Source organism: Phymastichus coffea, unplaced genomic scaffold (assembly GCF_024137745.1).
Source record: "Phymastichus coffea isolate CEN01 unplaced genomic scaffold, Cenicafe_Pcof_1.1 PCOF00028, whole genome shotgun sequence".
NCBI lineage: Eukaryota > Metazoa > Arthropoda > Insecta > Hymenoptera > Eulophidae > Phymastichus > Phymastichus coffea.
This window is the reverse complement of record NW_026706839.1, coordinates 1,542,137-1,560,220: the sequence shown is the minus strand read 5'-3', so window position 1 is coordinate 1,560,220 and position 18,084 is coordinate 1,542,137. Positions and strand designations below refer to the sequence as shown.

Genomic DNA, 18,084 nt, shown 5'->3' with positions numbered 1-18,084 from the left:
ATGTTGACCTTCTAAGACAATAAAAGACAAAAATTATTTCAGAGAACAGAAAGACACGCCAGTATGATTGATATTTTCACGCTCGATAAGGTCAAAAGAAATTCAATAAACTGCTCGACACATGGCTAGAGAGAGAGTGTACACTTTCACACGTTCGTGTTTGTGAAACTGGCGTTTGGTCCTCGCGGCGACCGCAAGCACGCCAGAGAAGTGGCTACGAAGTCTCGAGAGCTCGGATGCTCCTATTCAAAGAGAGAGAGAGAGAGAGAGGGAGAAAGCTCGTTCAGACCTTGATTTGGGAAAGCTGCTGAATCTGGCTTCCCCAACACTCCTCCATGCTCTAGATTTCCTCCATACTATGTTTTGGTCGCATTTGCTGCCTTTTCAAAAGCGTTCTCACGCTTAAACAAATTCTTTAATTTTTATTAATCACTGAAGGCTTGTTATATTTTTTTCTTCGACACATTTTATAAAACTATTGATTTGTTATCACTTGCGTGAGCATTCTTGCATTCTTCAAGAATACTTTTGAGATTAGCATTTATCATGAAGTTGAAATTATGACATTGTTGATTAATTTGTCATTCCACATTTCATATTATTTATCGTGAACACGCTGAGTCACCTTATGAATATTTATACTATATATCATATAATTAAACAAAAAATTATAACATACCGCGTTTCGCAAACTTATCGAATTCGAGCTAGCCTAAATTTCTACCTTCCATTTAAAAAATAGTTTACTCGCGTGATCTTCATACAGCTCAGTATGAAAGTTTTAATCCGTGCAATCATTTTCTGATCGCAGCCGACTGTAAAAGGTTCTGACCACGCAAGTGTGCAGCTGCTATAGTTTCGAAGAAAAAAAAGTAATTTCTCATAGTATTACAGTCTAGGTGGCCTAATGAGAAGGAGGTAAAAGAGGGAGCGTTGGCGCAAACTCGGGCTTAAAACCCACGGATATTTTATAGAGCTCCTCGCGCGGCTGCGCTAACGAAGGTGTTTACATGCGGCCGAGATACTGATCCAGATAATTGGTCTGGCTCTCTTCCACTTGCTTTTTTTGTCTTCTCGCAAGCGCATGGATGAAAGTTGAAGTATCGCTTGCTGGTTATACTGCTGGGTATTAAATTCAGCTGCGACATTTTCGTTTAATAAAACGACAGATTTATGTTCACTTAGGTATGCAAATGCCGATTTTTTTTCTCTGAGGAATTTCAAAAGGCATCAATTACGAACACGCTCGTAGTGCATATCACGGAATATATGCAAAGAAAAACTAAACTTTGTCGAAAAAGAACTTGTTTCGTTCAAGAAGCGAAGCTCCATGGACGAATGATTTAAAAAATAAAATTATTTTTTAGATTTTTCAGTGAAATGTGTGGAGATTACAGATAAAAATGATCGGACTTGCGATTCGTCAGACGAAATCACGTAGTACAAATCGATCGAAAGCAGCCAGCACACTCGCAAGTAGTAAAATTCAGCAGTAAGAGATACAGAGAGAAAGGGGAGCTTTATGGACAGTCGGCAAATTTAGTCATCGTCTGGATCGACGCCGAGACAGTATAGCTAGGTAGGTATGCCAGTGCGAGAGAGAGAAAGAGAGAGAGAGAGAGAGAGAGAGAGAAGGACCGTATTGTACATTGCGGAGTCTCTGTCCTGCGATTCCCCTGGAGGAGAGAACAAGAGACAACTGGTCGCAAGGACCGTCGATCCATCGGCCCATTGACCGCCACTCCATTACGCCCTAGCCGCCTGCGCTCGCTCGCAAAGGCACAAGCTTCCGAGGCAAAAGCGAGCTTTGTTGTCTTTATGTGCACACGCGAGCGTGCGAGCGGATTATGCCGACCCTATGCTTGACTGCTTCCGCCGAAAGGTTCGTCCGCTTTTCTTAGCCTCTCGAGAGAAATATCCCTTGTTCTCTTCGACACTATACTTCTCCGCCGAACATTTCGTGTCGGACTTATTTGTATGATAGGAAATAACGCCCCGAGGTCATGATTGAGCTGCGATTTTTACGGCTATGATTATTGTTATTGCTCTAATGGAATCTTTTTCCAATAAGACACATTTTTTCTCTCTGTCTATTATTTATTGAAGATTTATGTCAGCGGTATTTCACCCAGGAAGTAAATCTACTGTTCTGCAGGTGTACGCTTTAATGGAAATATCGCTGTCTCGTGAATATTTTATTGTTAAATTATTATAAGTATATCTCAGAACAGTACTTCGAAGTTTTCCGGAATAAAAAGCACGGTTAAGCTAAGACTTAACGTAGTTTAAAGGATTGTCACAGTCTCAAGCCTGAAATTACTCATCAGCAAGATAAAAAAAAAGAGGGAAGGCGCGGCGTCGTAGCTATTTAAAAGAGAAAAAATGAGTAAATGTCAGGACTGTGTGAGAAGGAAAATAAAGACTCGGAAAAATGAAGATCCTTAAAGGAGGGAATTTAAAATGCTTTCAAGTCGAGAAAGAAGGAGAGGAGGCGAAATATAAGAAGGAGAATAAAGGACAGAAAAACAATGAGAAAGGAGAAAGGAAGACGTAAACTTCGAGCTGTTCAGAACAAAGAGGAAGCGAGAAGAGATGGCAGCGAGCACAAGAGAGAGAAACAGCCCCGAAAGAAAAATAAAACGAGGGGCGGGTACGAACGCCAAACTACTACGATAAGCACAGTAGTAAGACTCAACGTACGATACGGCATCTTCGCTCGCTGCTGCCTACACAACCTCTTTCCAATGGCGCACCGACAAATTTACCGTTATTATTAGTCTTCATAACTCACGCCGATTTACGAAAAAAACTCCATTCACGTTGCGCCGACGCTTTACTTTTTCTTCGTGAAATTTCTGCTTATTCTTTTTTTCGCAAACTAATGGGTTGAATTTTTGTTTAAGATGAATGTACGAATCACCGTTTATGTTCGACCAATTGCAATTGGCACGAAAGTAAAAATTTATGTGCTTTTTCAAATTTGTATCTAGCTTACAAATAAAAATGTAGGTCATTCCTTATATTCTTGCGAATTATCAATAATTTTAAAAGTAAAATATTCCACCATATTTTTCATATATTTGTCAACAATAAATAATTAATTAATTATATTCTAAAAAGTTTTACTCAAATGAAGTCATAACAAATACTCAACAAATTTTAAAGCAACAAATTATTCATTTGCTTTTTCACATTCGTATCGAAAAGTTACTTAAATTGAGTGATGATTATTGTTCCAAATGAATATCTCATTACTTCATTTGAATAACGATTACTCAAAATATTTAAAATTATACTCGAATGAAGTAAAAGAATACTCAATTATATAATAGCTGACAAAAAAGTAAGAAGTGAACAAAGTAATGTTATAAAAAAATAAAACTTTTTATTATGTATATTTAAAAAAATACATTTGTTATTTATTTGATAAATGACTATAGAAAAAATCTTGAATGTGTCTTAAATTTGTGAGGATATAGTATACATTTTTAAAGAATCTATTAAATCCATTAAAATATTAATTAAACTTTTAATTTAATTACATAAATTTTTTCTTATCTTGCCATCATGATCATCTTCCGATTCTCTACTACGTTACTAGAGAAAATTAAATGTAGGAATCCTCTTAACATTTCATTTGCTCGTGATTTTATATTATTTACTCAGTTCTTTACCTTCATGCTTCCACAAGCATCGGACTACTGCGATCTACCAGAACATTTATGTTATATTGTTACGGTGGCTGTAACGGACATAAAAGACCCTCATTTTCGTGAGGAAACCTATACAAAAAATAATATCTTTACCTCGATTGCTAGTGAAAGATACGTAACAATTTAGCCAGCGAGGGCAGATAAAAAAATTCCCATGTGCCCACGATAATTTCTGTTTGCTACACTAGCGAACTAGGTAATTCTATTAACTATTATTAATACCTTCCTATTCATATTTTCTTTCATAAAAAATCTTCAATCGCACCTGATTCTGATCAAACTCTTCTTCATTCAAACAAATTTCTTCAAATCCCTCTCATGGTAGTCAGCTACCAACTCTTGCGGTAAATTTCGGAATATTTTTGCCTCGGCTGTAGTATACGTTCTCGTTATCTCAAGGTACGTTCCTTTAATCTATGCGTACCATGTAACTACAATAATATTTTATAAAAGAAATTTCGAACGTGAATACTATTCTGCAAAGTGCTATACTATATCACAGACCTTATCCCCAAAAAATATATAAAAATCGAAATTCACGCGCGTTGATGATGAGAATCCTGTAAAACTGTATCCGCGTACGATGGTTGGCACCGCTATGCTTTGAAATTGATTCCTCAGTGATCAATTATTCCGTGAATGAGATTGTATATCATGAATGTAGCAAAAGGAAGTAAAATTAAAAATAAATGTTACAACATGATCCTTCAATATTTACTCGTTGTAGGACAAATAAACATATACACATAAAATGACATCATTGTTAGAGTATTTTCTCAAAAACGTCAATAAAAAAAATTGAATTGAAAGCAAACAAATCCAATAATATGTGAAATACAAGCTGAATGACTGGAATCTATTCCACAAACATCGAGGGCGAGATAATACGAGGAAAGCGCCTACTCACTTGATATGTACTCACCGAGAGGCGTCGTATAATGAAACAATCCACAAGATAACACAGCTGCAAGTGTATAATCTCGAAGGGATGAAAAGCCATCGTAGATCAGGCAGTCAGAATTGCTTGTACGGGTGGTATGGCTTGTGGAACATCATGTTCAATGCGGGCTTGTGGTAAAGCCGATGGAACCAATATGTCTCGTAATCCTGAAATCGAGAAAAAGTATTTTCTCTCTTTCTGCACTTTGTAAAGATTCGTTGCATTTTTAAAAGGCTTGCATGGCGTTCAAGAGCTGCGGTTAAATTGAAACTAGATTTAATAAAGGCCGCTCGTGCTTCTTTCCTTTTAGTCTCTCGAAAAGTAAAATCCGGCCAAGTACATATTGCACTTTCAAAAAAATCTATAAGCCACGTTGATCAATGGTACGTACATTTATTATCAGCTTTGAAATATTTATAAAGCATCATGAATAAGTATTGTCTTTTTTTCATCAGTACACAAAGGATTATGTGTTAAAAAAATAATACCCATCAAAAGCTATTCCGCATCCATTTACGTTTTTTAACGCTTCGAAAACATCATTCAGATGAGAATTGTTGATGGCTTTTAAATTTGTATCGTGTGTGATAGAAATATGCTTCTTTTATATTCCAAGCACAAAAGCCACGATTGAAAAGGTACATCAAACATACACGCAGTATTCTTATTGCAATTCTATATCCAATAAAAAGCAAACTTTTTTATGAACGAACTTTCAAAAAAAGTACGAAAATAACGATTTCAAACAAATCTTAAAGAAGTGCGATGATAACGTCTCGGCAAAGGAAAATAAAAGGCAAGAGACTTGCTAAAATATCGGATAAAGCCGATTGTCCGCAGCTGACAATTGTCAAAGAGCTCACCGATCTTGAAAAAAGATCGAGAGAGAGAGAGAGAGAGAGAGAGAGAGGAGAATCTGGGAAATGCGAATAGTTGGGTGCCATAAGTGGAAAACCATTGTACGATTCTCTTTCTCTCTCTCTCGGGAAGGCTGATTCAATATGCTCGTTGTGAACTTAGGCATAACCATTGTTGGAATTCTCCATCTCTTGCTCTCGCACTTCCTATATGTAGCTGCATAGCGTACGCAACTCTGCACCGTGCGATTCCGTAATGCTTCTTATATAAAGACCTTCACATTCGTAGGTCGCATACTTTACCAAGTGAACTTGGCGTGGATTGAATGTTGGAATTTTTTATATATCGGAGCGTTGCGACTGTTAATAAAGGATTGAATATTAGTTTGATCTAGTTCCCAAGAATACTGAATTTTGAAAGTAATGTAACCTAATTATTTTATCATTGTAGAAAATTACAGATGAAAATTAAAAAATAAGCTCTTCATTTTCCCGGTGATTTTCGCAAAATATGTTAAAATCATCTGAAATATTGCGTTAAAAAACTGAATACAGCCAATCGCTGCTCCCATGTGGTGTAAATGCATCCGATTCCTAACAATTTCCCGTAGAAATCAAATCTTGTGACATTTCGCGCGCGCACAAAGCAAGCCCAAATAAAATAAAAAAAAAAGAAAAGAAAAAAAAACGAGCAGTAGCAGTCGAAAAAAGCGACACGCGCAGTCAATTTCCGGCACGTAGCTTCATTTTTGCCCGAGAAGAAGCCGATGAACGAACGAGGCTAAAAGGAGGATTCAGGGAGGTAGAAGCGCATGTGTCGCAAACTTGGAAACACCCGACTGACAAGCTCCGCGCTTTGGTATATGTACAGCAATCGAACAGGGAGAATGCACTGTAGATCCTAGCTAGTATCTATCCTTCGGCCTTTGACTGAATTGTAGTTCTATTGCGTTCGACTGAGGATTCATTGTTACGTGAACATGACGAGATTCCAGATGAAACTCGAATGGGTACATCAATAGTAAACTGATGAAGTACTGATTTTACAATTTTATCGAAATAATATATTGTCCAATGCGTTCATTGAATACCGACTCTTGAAATTCTTTGATCATTCAGTTTGAAAAAACTGTAAACAATGACCTAGCATTTGATTTTGCCTGAAAATTACTTCACAATAGAATATTCATATTTTCATCGAAAATTTCTAACTCTAAGTGCTCATTAAGTACACGTTATTCAAGTATATTTTGGAAAAATTTTGATAGATTCAGATGATATTGAATGTTGTAATCTATGAAATTATTTAACAAAAGCTTCAACTTTAAAAATTAAACTTGATTGAAAAAAAAAAAAGTAACAAACAAAAAATTCGATTTCATAAGCCTTTGAACTTTGCCTCTGGCACCTTTTTTACATCCACACTCTCATTTTTCAGTATTTCAGCGTAATGAGCCTCGCGGTCATACTTAATTTAATTAAACGAGTTCTCTATCTCTTACAGTCTCGGTCTTTCTTTTACTTTCTCGGGACACGACTTTGGAAATTAGAGAGGAGGGAGAAAAAATCCGCGTAACTAGGTGAAGGCGAGTGCCGCATAGTCGTGGAGAAAGCTTGGTAATTAGTCGTATTAATGCAGAGAATGAGTGAAAAAGAGAGGGAAACCTTATATATGTATTTACATCCGTGACTGTACGTTAGCCTCTACTTGCCCCTTAATCCGCCTATTTTTTTCGCGGCCACGGCCCTTTTCTCACCTTTTCAACAAACACACAAGAGTGTTATACTCACTCTCTGCGACTCTTTTGCAAAATTCATACGTGATTATATCACAGCGTTCCCGCCTCAAGTGGGCTGCTTTCGAGCTCCCCCCCCCCCCTCTCCGTGCTAGCAAGCAGCAGCGCGGAGGGCGTCAAAAGCGGGACTGGCTCGTTGGGCTTTCGCGTTTGTGACTCGGATTGCTTTTCGAATTTGTCGACTGCTCGCAGCTCGTTAATTTAAGTGGCTGCTGCTACTGCTGCTGCTGCTATGGCTGCTATACGTTGTTGCTTGTGTGCGCGCAGAAATGTATTGAATTATTTGAGAACTTTTGTGTTTGTCTTTTTAACTTCGGTTACTCACTCGCATTTCATTTGCTGTTTCATTCAATGAGCTTACGTGTCAAAGCTTTACACTCACTCGTTAACAACGTTCAAATGAAATTTTGATAAAACTCAATTTGTTAACGTTGAAAACTCGAATTGCACCGTGACAAATGGCAATTTGAGAAAAATGGCACTGTGCAAATTAATGTGATGAACTGGACAGACAAGCCGTGGAAACAAATAAATTCCACCTAACGTTTACAGATTCGGTATCGGCATTTGACACAATAAAATGATAAATTTTACAAAAGTAAAAAAGAATTATTATGTGTAATAACCATACGGCAGAAGGTCGATATCCAGCGTTTGAAAGCTACAATAACAGAAAAAAGAGTAGCCTCTCTCGACAGCAAAACATAGAGCTCGTATATAGAGAGAAAAAAGAGAAAGAGAGGGGAAGAAAACCAAACCAGTCAATCAAAACCAAACGTACGTGCTTGTGAAAGGCCGGATGCCAGTACTTTTTATTATTCGCAGTGCGAGAGTGTGTTGGATGAAAAAATTTGTCCCGAAAGATATTTAGCCCGCGAAGCTCGTCGTTCGCTGTTGTTTACACAAATCAGGGGGTGTCACGTCTCCATATACGAATTGTTGACATAAACGGATGTGAGCTGTTCGAGGTTTGTGGTTATCCGGGAGGGATAGAGAGATCACTTTAATCCGTATAATCTTTTGAGGTTTCCGAGTCAAGAGCTGCGATTGAAAAAAATCAAACGTATTTAGAGAAAATAAATATACAAATTATTTGAATTACTGATGATTCTGAAATTTAATCTTACTATTTTAGCATTTACAATACTTCAAGTATATTTGCACGTACGTTTGCATAGTCATACTTATACATTTATCTAGCGCGATAATCCATGTTTGAAAGCAGATTATCCCGTGAAATAGTAATTACGTTTCTCGAAAATAAAATTGCATTCGAAATACTTCATGACTATGCACTTACATTGATCATACTTTTGTATGTACATCTTTTTTTCTTTTGAGAAAAAAAAATTTTTCAAATCTGTTGAGCAAATTGCATTTTTCTGATCTAATAAACTGAAGACTGAAACTAAAAATCATTGATCATGAGAAGTGATACATAGAAATTATCAAATATTAAGTTTGAGTAAAACGACAAAATCAGAGACAATCTTTTCACACGTTAAAATATACCTCTAAAATTAATTCTCGAAAGAGTTTGCGTTACAGACCCATGGAGAGAGAGAGAGAGATTGAGAGAGAGAGAGAGAGAGAGAGAGAGAGAGAGAGAGAGAGAGAGAGAGTGGAGACTACATGAAATGGCGCCAGATGTATACACATGATCAGCACGCCGGAATACTAAGCAAACTTGAATTGCAGAGTATAGAGAGCAGACAAATAGGCAGGGAACACATCGTAGGTAATTACCTTAACTCGATAAGACGTCAACAGCGGCAGCGAGGCGTGGAAACGTGTGTGCATAAAGGAGCGGAAAACGAGAGGATAGCTGATCCCAAACAGACTGCAGGCATGGCAGCATCTTTGCAAAGGCACCTCACGTACCACCGGAAATCTCAACCTCCTGAGCAAGAGGAGAGCGCTCGCGAGAGAGGGAGAGATGACTCCTTCAACGGTAATCGTCTTTTTCGACGCTATCGTCGACCTATCCCATAAAGTATATGTCGCATTCTCGATAGAAGGATATTTTTTAGGAAGGGCCAACACAAGCCAACCGACTTCAAAAAACGCTCGCGCATTGTTAAGAATTTCGCTCGAGGGCTAGATTAACAAGATTCTTTGTATGAGCAATCCTTTTTAATAAACTCCGAGTGACTTTTATGCGTCATTCGCTCAGTCGAAAACATTTCTCGTCCGCTCGTGAATGTGATTAAGTCGCTCGCAAACATTATCGGTATAAGTGTTAAAGTAAGCTTTGAATGGGATTTCCTCGTGACAGAAACGTTTCACGGACATTCCCTTCTACATTTATGTTGCGCTACTAAATTCAGCATTAAAGCATCGTGATGCCAGAGTTCCTCGGAAATGAGCACATATTTGTCTTAAAATTCAGTCTTTTAATTACAAAACTTGCGTCTCGCGCGCTACTTTCACGGAAATTCAACGTGCCGTAGGTTCTTTTGTAACTTTGCAAAGCGGAAGCCAAGAGCACAATGCAAGTCGCGAAACAATATTTACTTGATCTCGGTTGAAAGTTTATTTTTTCTTGGCAAACGTAAGAAAAAGTGGAAAATGCGCGCATAAACAAATGAATAATTTGGAACAGGACGAGTACGAGAACGTCGTTTCAGTAGATATTCAGGGAAAGTTGCTTGGCAAAATTATTCTATGGTTTGTCGACGCGAGGCTTTGTCTCTACTTCACAGACCTTGCGCGACAAGTCAAAAGGAATCCACCCTCTTTGCGCGCGTGGAAGCTTTCTCACGAGCCGCGCGCCTCTTAGATATTTCAATAACTCGAGGCTTTTATCGTACGAAATAAGTCCCGAGCAAATGGCATTGCTTTAAAGTTATATAATATTCCAAGTGTAAACACACGTCTACCTGGTACGAAAGTTACTGCATTGGTTTTCTCTCTGCAAGCAGCGCGATGAGAGAATATCGCGCGTAAGCTTTCTCGGCAAAATTCTTAAGCTTTTAGCATAATTTATGCGGAAAAGAAGATTAAATATTACATTTTATTGTAATGAATATTTACTTTCAGTAAAATAAATAATTTCCTAACGTAAGTTTTTACAACGACTTTGAACGTGAAAAACGTAAAATTATGCATAATTACCAACATTATGTAAAGCATTAGCTACTGGTAACCTGTAGAACGAAGGATACTGATGGATATCGAAGTATAGACTATGTAGTAAATATGTAGTAAATATTACTATCTTACTGCTGATTAAGAATAAGCTAGAATATGTAAGTATGATTTCGCGTCTTTCTAAATCGGTAGATAACAATTTGTATGGTTGCTTTTTCTGCAGTTGCTATTTCTCCGCTTCATCACGCCGCGCTTTGCAGGAGCTCTGACGAGCTAACACTCGATCTAACACTTTTCTAGCCTACATTCTTGAAAAACATGTTTATGTAAATTATTTGAACACGTATAACACTCGTAATTTATTTGAGCTAGGACTTACTCTTCAAACGTGATTTGCATTTAATTAGATTAATTAAAATTTGCCTCGACATTTTCTTTGTGAATGATTGATATAATCGATAATTACGTTGCTACGAAAATAATTCTAAAGCACCCGAAAAACAAGTGAATCGCCAACCAATCAATTGTCGTTGCGTACCAGTCCGCAAGCTAGTGTAAAAATCTTGCGAAAGCACGGAAAGAGATAAAGAACGAGAAAAAAAGAGACACCCACAGCAGCTACATAAATTCCTATCGCACGCTATATATATAGAGAGAGCAGCTTATTTGCAAGCTCGATGCCCGAGCTGTCGCGTGTATTTAAAATTGAAATTCCTTCTTACTCGACAGGCGCGCGGTCGAATCGATCATTGCCTCGCGCGAATATCTTTCCTCACCGGAAACGCAAAAGTGATTTACAGTCTATTTTAGCGAAACACAGAAGAGAGAAAGGGGAAAAAAAGAAGGGTAAACAGACTAAAAAAAAAAAGAAGAAACATGCACCTACGTATTTTCCTTTATTCGCTTTTTCTCTCTCCCTCTCTCTCTCTCTCTCTCTCTCTCTCTCTCTCTCGTGTTCTGAAAGAGAGTAATTGCCTGTATGTGCATGTGCAAACAGCGTATGCACGTGAGACGATGATTAAGCGAATGTTGCGTTGGAATGGAGAAGGGTTAAACGCAGCTAGCTACCCTTGATTTATCCACGATACTTCGCCATGATTTCTATGCGATCCCGCGAGCGAAGGGAGGTTCTGCAGTGACATCGACAGTAGCTGCTATTCAACTCCGCCGATTCGACTGACGCTCTTGTGTATTTAACTACTGGGGCGCAGCACGTGGACACGCTTAACGAGCCAGCTGCAGAAAGAGCAGATAGCACGACGCGGAGTGCTGAACGGAAAGTCGTTCTCTCGAGTGCCTTGATGAATGATATAATCTACTGACTGCGCAACGCGTCTCGTTCAAATTTTTTTTTCTCCCTGCCGCTTCCCTCGCGAACTTTTACTTTCTGACTGCTCTCTTTTTCGATCGGCTGTGTTTCAGCTTGTCGATCAACCTTTAACACTTTGCGCGGGATAACGCACAGCGACGCTCATAGGCATTTTCACATTTCATCCAACTAGAATGATACTTGTTTATTACTGCCGCCGAACAATGAGAGACCCAATTTGAAATTATGACAATGGTAAATATTAGTGAGATTTGGACGCATGACATGACCAGATAGCAATTACATAAACAATGCACAGCGGACAATCGACAATTAGCCTACATTGCGGATTGTTATTTTAAAATTAGAAACGTGTTTTAATTTTCATTTTCTCGTTTTAATGAATAGTTGGCTATCTAGATTAAACTTCTATTTTATAAATTATTTTTGAAGATAAGGTGTACAAGAGATCGAATTTGTCATTTTTAAAGCAAAATTACTAATTTACACGATATTTACACTGCTCTTGAAAAAATAGGAGGGTTTTAGCAGATAACAGCGCATAAAAGTCGATTATAGATTGCCCTTTTCATTCGAATCCGTGATCGGGAAAATGTGTACTTGGCTTATCAGCCCTACGGTTTTTGTCAGCTTGGGTGCAAACATATATAAATAACAACGGTATCTTTTCTTATTGAAAAATACAGCTTATCAAAACAATTTTATCATTGTCTACTGGTATTCATTAAAATTAGTAACGATTACCACATATCGAACTAAAAATTTTTTTTTGCTCGATATTAAAAGATTTCTACACTAAAAAATGATTCTTATTTACGCACGAATATTTTGGATTGAAAAAAGAAGACTTCGAGAGAAAGTAGCGATCGACAAAGCCTTTTGCGACTCAATCTATATGGCACACCATCTATGGTTGGCTTGATGCGAACGTCAAAAAGTGCTTACGTGAAGAAAGGCGCAGAAGACGATGTAGACGAAAAAGCCGATGCCGAGTAAAACAAGTGACATGAAGCCCAAGGCTCGAAAATACGGCCTTCCGTGAATCAACTGCTCCCAGGCACCAAGTCATCTGATCGAGTCTGACGCGAAACTAGCTCTTTGCGTCACCTTTGTAGTCATAACGTTGAACAAAGTACCTGAAGTACAAAGATAAGTCTGAACTTCGTGATCAATCAAATATTATATAAACTGCTTCTTTCTCTTTTTATTTGTTCAGAAATTATGATCAATCATATTTTTATACTTCATATTTTGTTTGTTTAAATATGTAGCTTATTTTATCTGATTGCTAATTATCGTTCACTTCATTTTAGTATAAATAGATTCATCAGTATAAAGGATCCAATCAAATTTTCGAAAGCTCGAATTTGCGGCAAACTGAAAATTGACATCAACAGAAATGAAGTTTATAATTACGTTTTTCAATAATTAACCAATCATTGGTGGTATTTTTTTTTCTTTTGTCCTTGTGCGAACTCCACGAAATATTACAATTATTGTATACGTATATACGTATCTCGTATCTGCATTTCGATCGATTAATGCCGTTTTCATGAACGCGTGTCGCCGCACACACGCGCGCGCATACGCACCGCAGACATGGACTTCACCCTTGGAATTACAGCCGACTCTGGTTCATCCTGCGAGGCAAAAACTCATCGCATGGCCTAAACGTGCTCGACATAACGATTCAACGCATTATGCGCCAAGTGGTTAAAGACCTCCACATCTCTCTCTCTCTCTCTCTCTCTCTCTCTCTCTCTCTCTCTCTCCCCCCTGTTTATACGAGCAAATTCATGATATATGGCAGGTTTTAGCCGCAAAACGCGTAACACCGCTGCCACCGCACGAATTATCGTAACAAGCAAATCACACTCGAACCTATAAATAGAATTGAAAGCGAGAGCAAGCGCTTTCATAGAAAATAGATTCCTAAACCGATTTAAAACTCCATTACAGGGGGATCGTAGCAAACGTCGACGTAGGCCTCTTTTTACTTCGCGCGCGCGCGATCCGTTTTTCTGTTTTTCATCTCCGAAAAGACAAAGGGAAGCTAGCTTAACTGCGATGACGACGACAACGAAGCCTCGGGCTTTGATGGAGTCATTTAGTTAACTTGAACGTCGTCTCGATAAAATGCTCATAAACTTATAATATTTCTATGTCCTCAAACTATCACCAGCTGTATAGGGCTTGCGAATACGCCGTTGGCAGTCGGGCCACGTAGGTAGCTTCGCGCGCAGTCAGCTCAACTTACTCTCTAAGGGAGGAAAATACGAATGATTCCAGGACGATAATCGGAAAGAGCCAGCAGTGCTACTATAGGCTCTATATATGGCGTATTTACTCGCGAGCGCGGTCGCTATGGCCGTATATAGGAAAAATGCCGTGCAACAGTACAGTGAAGAATCGACTGGTGGCTCATATCTATCTATCCGTCCTATCGTTTCTCTGTACCTCTGTATGTGTGTGTGTGTGTGTGTGTGTGCACGCGAAGCTTATGTATTTATAGCGGGTCGAGAGGGACGAGTGAGCTGCATTGCTATTTTTCGATGGAATAAAATTTCTCTTGGAAATTTATGACTTCTTAGAGGCTATCCATACATTGTTCCCTAAAACTTTTAGTCTCTCCTCGTCGTTTATCGCGGCATCATCATTTTACTGTAGCGTTTATGGACGAATTTTGTGTATGTTGAACAATTTTATTGACTGTTACTAAGGAGATCATCAGTATTTACGTTGGCAGTAAAAATGTTTTCTGTTCTTAAAAAGATTGTATTCCCAAACAAATATAACTATCAAGAAGAGAATTAGATTCTCTTTCAGACGAAATCATTATCACTTTAAATATTTTCTTCTTGGAGCTGAAAACTTTATTCATAAATCAAAATAAACTTAACAACTTATTCAATCATCGATCATAATTTTATCCAATTATAGAAATAATGCTTGCATAAAATTTACAAATTGTTGTTTTTGTAGACAGATTGTAAATAAAGATGGTTAAAAAATAAAAAAATAAATTTTAGGTAATGGCTTTTTTACATAGCTAATTTAAAATACTTCTATGACGTATATTTTATTATGTATAGTACTTTCGACAATTTTGACTTTAAGACTTCATTTAGGATCAGTCGGTAAAAGCGGAATTTCGAGGAACAGTTCACCTACGGAAGGCTATTGGTACGCGAATACAGTGGTATAGAGGATAACCAGCAGAGTGAGACAACAGTTCATATTCATAGTGAAACGACTCGAGGGATGATATTGGTCTGTACGATATCAGTTTGCTATTTATGATATCATTTTCATCAATAATCGAATGGACCTATATACAACTATGCAATATTTAAATAGCCTGCGTAAATCTGTAAAATATGATACGCTTGTTAAAGTTCAAATATGTACAAAATAAATTGGTAAATTCAAATTGTTAACCGCAAATAAATTCAATAAAATAAAATCTTACTTTGATGCTTTGACTCAGTGTATAAATCTTACAATACGAATGATTAATTATTTAATTTGATAAGATACTACTGATATACTAAGAATATAATATAATTTTCGTATCCGGACAATTTAAATCTATTATACTAAGATTAAATTAATTTCTATTTATTAAATATGTCAAAATAATTGATAATCCCTTTAATATATTCGTAAATAAAATTATGCAACTCCAAACCATCCTTCGAATGGCCAAATTGAAGAAATTATATTTTCAAGAATAGTACTATTTCCTTTCTCTTTTTTATCACGAGCTTTGCATTGCTTTTCGTACATTGCATCAACTTTTTTTATATCCTTTTCACTGAAGCCATCTCGTTGTCCAAGCGTTACATTTTCTTTCTAAAATTCAAAATATACGGTAAAGTACACTGCCAATGCCATTGCAAACATCAAATAAACGTGTCTTACTTTACAAAGAATAGTGAAATTTCCGTTTTTCGAAAAAGCCTTGGCACTGTAATGCATAACGCTGCCATAATCGTAGGTCACGCCGTAATCGCTGACTGTTTTATTATCGTACTTATCGAAGTTGTGTTCTCTGCCCGGTGTGATATTGTCCCAGACTATTGTGATCCAGTCGTCGCGATCGGCTGCACTTTGTTGGTGATAAAAGCCAAGTGCGTGCATAAACTCGTGAATGATGGTGCCAGGACGAAGACAGCCTGGATTTTGAAAGTTCACTACTTGACCCTCGCCGTGTTTACCCACGTAAGACCAACATCCGGTGCTGTCGCCTTTCACGATTATGAAATCCTTATCGCCTTTCTTATAAGGACGGAAGCGCACACACGTCTTCTCGTGATAAACCTTTAGCGCCTTTTCGATCTTTTCGATTTGCACTTCGCCTGTAATTCAGTGGCAATTCATTGTAAAAACATGAGAGTTGTCTTCAACGGGATTCACTATGTATCATAATGTTTTATTACTTTCTCGCGATGTCGATATAACTGCAATTCGAAGTTTTATTAATGAGACATGAAAACGTTGAAGCATTTTTACTTTAAAAAGTGGGCGACGAATCAGACTAAAGAAAAATAATGATTTCACACGAATTATTGAAGAAAGTAAAGAAAAGAATATTATTGTCTTAATAAATACTTACTAAAATCATCCTCTTCAATATGATAAGGTATAACAGCATCGGGCCACCTTTTAGCCACATCTAGAATACCATTTTTACCTACTTTTGATATACCCATCATATCTCCTTCATATAAACCACTTAATTCCCAAATATAGTTATCATCTTCTGGTTTCCACTTATTCATTTTTTCCTCTGAATTATTATCAAGTATATCCATTATAACTTATTTTCTTGCAGTTCTCATTGGATAAATCCAAATTGTAAACAAAATTGTCAGTTATACACACCAATTTTTTTGCGATCATGTTCATCATCGAAAATTCCAACATGCTTCGGCGAAGGAGGTACATCTTTTATTTTTGATCTATCAAGTGACAGACCAGATACTAACACATACGTCGAGCAAAATAAAACAATGAATTGCGCTAAGTGGAACATTGTTTCTGAGAAACCACTTGGGAAATACTGCAACGTTGTTTTAAGAGTGAGTCTACTTTATATAGCAAGGTTAGAAGGGTTTTAGAGGTCGAAAATTTGGTTTTCTTGACACACTTGTTTTTTAACAGTCTCACGTAGATTGATATGCAAAGTGACATTATCGTTAACATATCTTTTGAGACTTCCGAATAAGAATGTCTACTGGAATCTGAGTATATTAATTGCATTGCACGCCTTTGAATTCGCATACACCTGCATAACGGATGATTTACGCAAAAGAAAATTTCCAAGTCTAATCTCGAATACAAATCTAAAAAAATTTTAATTACATTGTAAAAGTAATTAATCTACAAAAACGTGACATCCAAAAATATCTAAAAAAAAATAACCCATTTTAATTGCCGGTCACTGGCATGTCATTGCTGGCGAAGAGCGAGCGCACAAACGAAGAAAAAAAAATTAAGCGAGGCGCCACATGTAGCGCATCCAATTTCGGTAGCAAGTAGCAGAAGTTAAAAGAATCTTTTATGCTTGAGGCGATGATTGCCGTCGTTGATCTGGGTCAGGACGATTCGGTAGCCGACAAGCGTATAATGTGGTTCGCTGAGCAACTCGCGCGCGCCACGCTCTTATCTCCATCCGAATCGTTAAGAAAAAAAAACGGTTACCACCTTTCGCGAGCGGCCTGTTTTATTATATACCTTCCTTTCGTTTCATTTTACGCCTTTTTACCATTTGGATTCCAAAAGTCCTGTTTTCTTTGAGATGTCACAAGCAGCATGCTTTTTTTAGTTGATTAATGTATCGATTGTTTGCCTTTTAATTGACAGCTTGTGCAAACTTGTAGTTACGTACAAGATAAGAGTTATTTTCGAATATATTTAAAGTAAATTCAAAATCTTTATTCGGTCGTTTGTTCATCTGATCAGAGAAGTATTTTGATCCTATGAAGCTATAATGAAGTTCCAAAAGTCACAGCTTGCTATCCTAATCTTTCTCTTTACACTAGTAGTTTTACCAATGATTTCAATTCCTATACCACTATTTTCGTCAGTGCTAACTGATGGAATTTCATATAAAAAGATGACGTGAAATCATCAAATAATAATGAACAAATGTCTACACGTGAATCAAAAAGATATGAAAAATTACAATGACTAGTCGTTGAGATCTCTTAATATCGCCGATATACAGTAGTTGTTATTCGAGGATAAACACCTGAATGAAAAGAAAAATCGATCTTGAAATCACACGTGATGCAATCATTATTGGCAATTTTCCTCGCCATTTCAATTTCAGAAAATATGGCAAATATGCATGAAA

The 18,084-nt window shown here is 37.3% G+C and overlaps 1 protein-coding gene across 1 annotated transcript; it reads right to left on the bottom strand.

Moving 5' to 3' along the window:
• Positions 1-15,398: 15,398 nt before the first annotated feature.
• LOC131662862 (zinc metalloproteinase nas-13-like) lies at positions 15,399-16,761 on the bottom strand. The gene is made up of 4 exons (XM_058932833.1): positions 16,611-16,761; positions 16,342-16,515; positions 15,648-16,084; positions 15,399-15,578 (listed from the first exon to the last, which is right to left on the bottom strand). The coding sequence occupies exons 1-4, from the start codon at positions 16,759-16,761 to the stop codon at positions 15,399-15,401; spliced, it is 942 nt and encodes a 313-aa protein (XP_058788816.1).
• Between the last annotated feature and the right edge of the window lie 1,323 nt (positions 16,762-18,084).

Bases quoted from the DNA above. Each gene is read 5' to 3' on its own strand.
- LOC131662862 (XM_058932833.1), bottom strand. From the start codon at position 16,761: ATGTTCCACTTAGCGCAATTCATTGTTTTATTTTGCTCGACGTATGTG. The intron at 16,085-16,341 runs GTAAGTATTTAT...ACTGAATTACAG, and splicing joins TATTGAAGAGGATGATTTTA to GCGAAGTGCAAATCGAAAAG. The intron at 15,579-15,647 runs GTAAGACACGTT...TTTGAATTTTAG, and splicing joins ATTTCACTATTCTTTGTAAA to AAAGAAAATGTAACGCTTGG.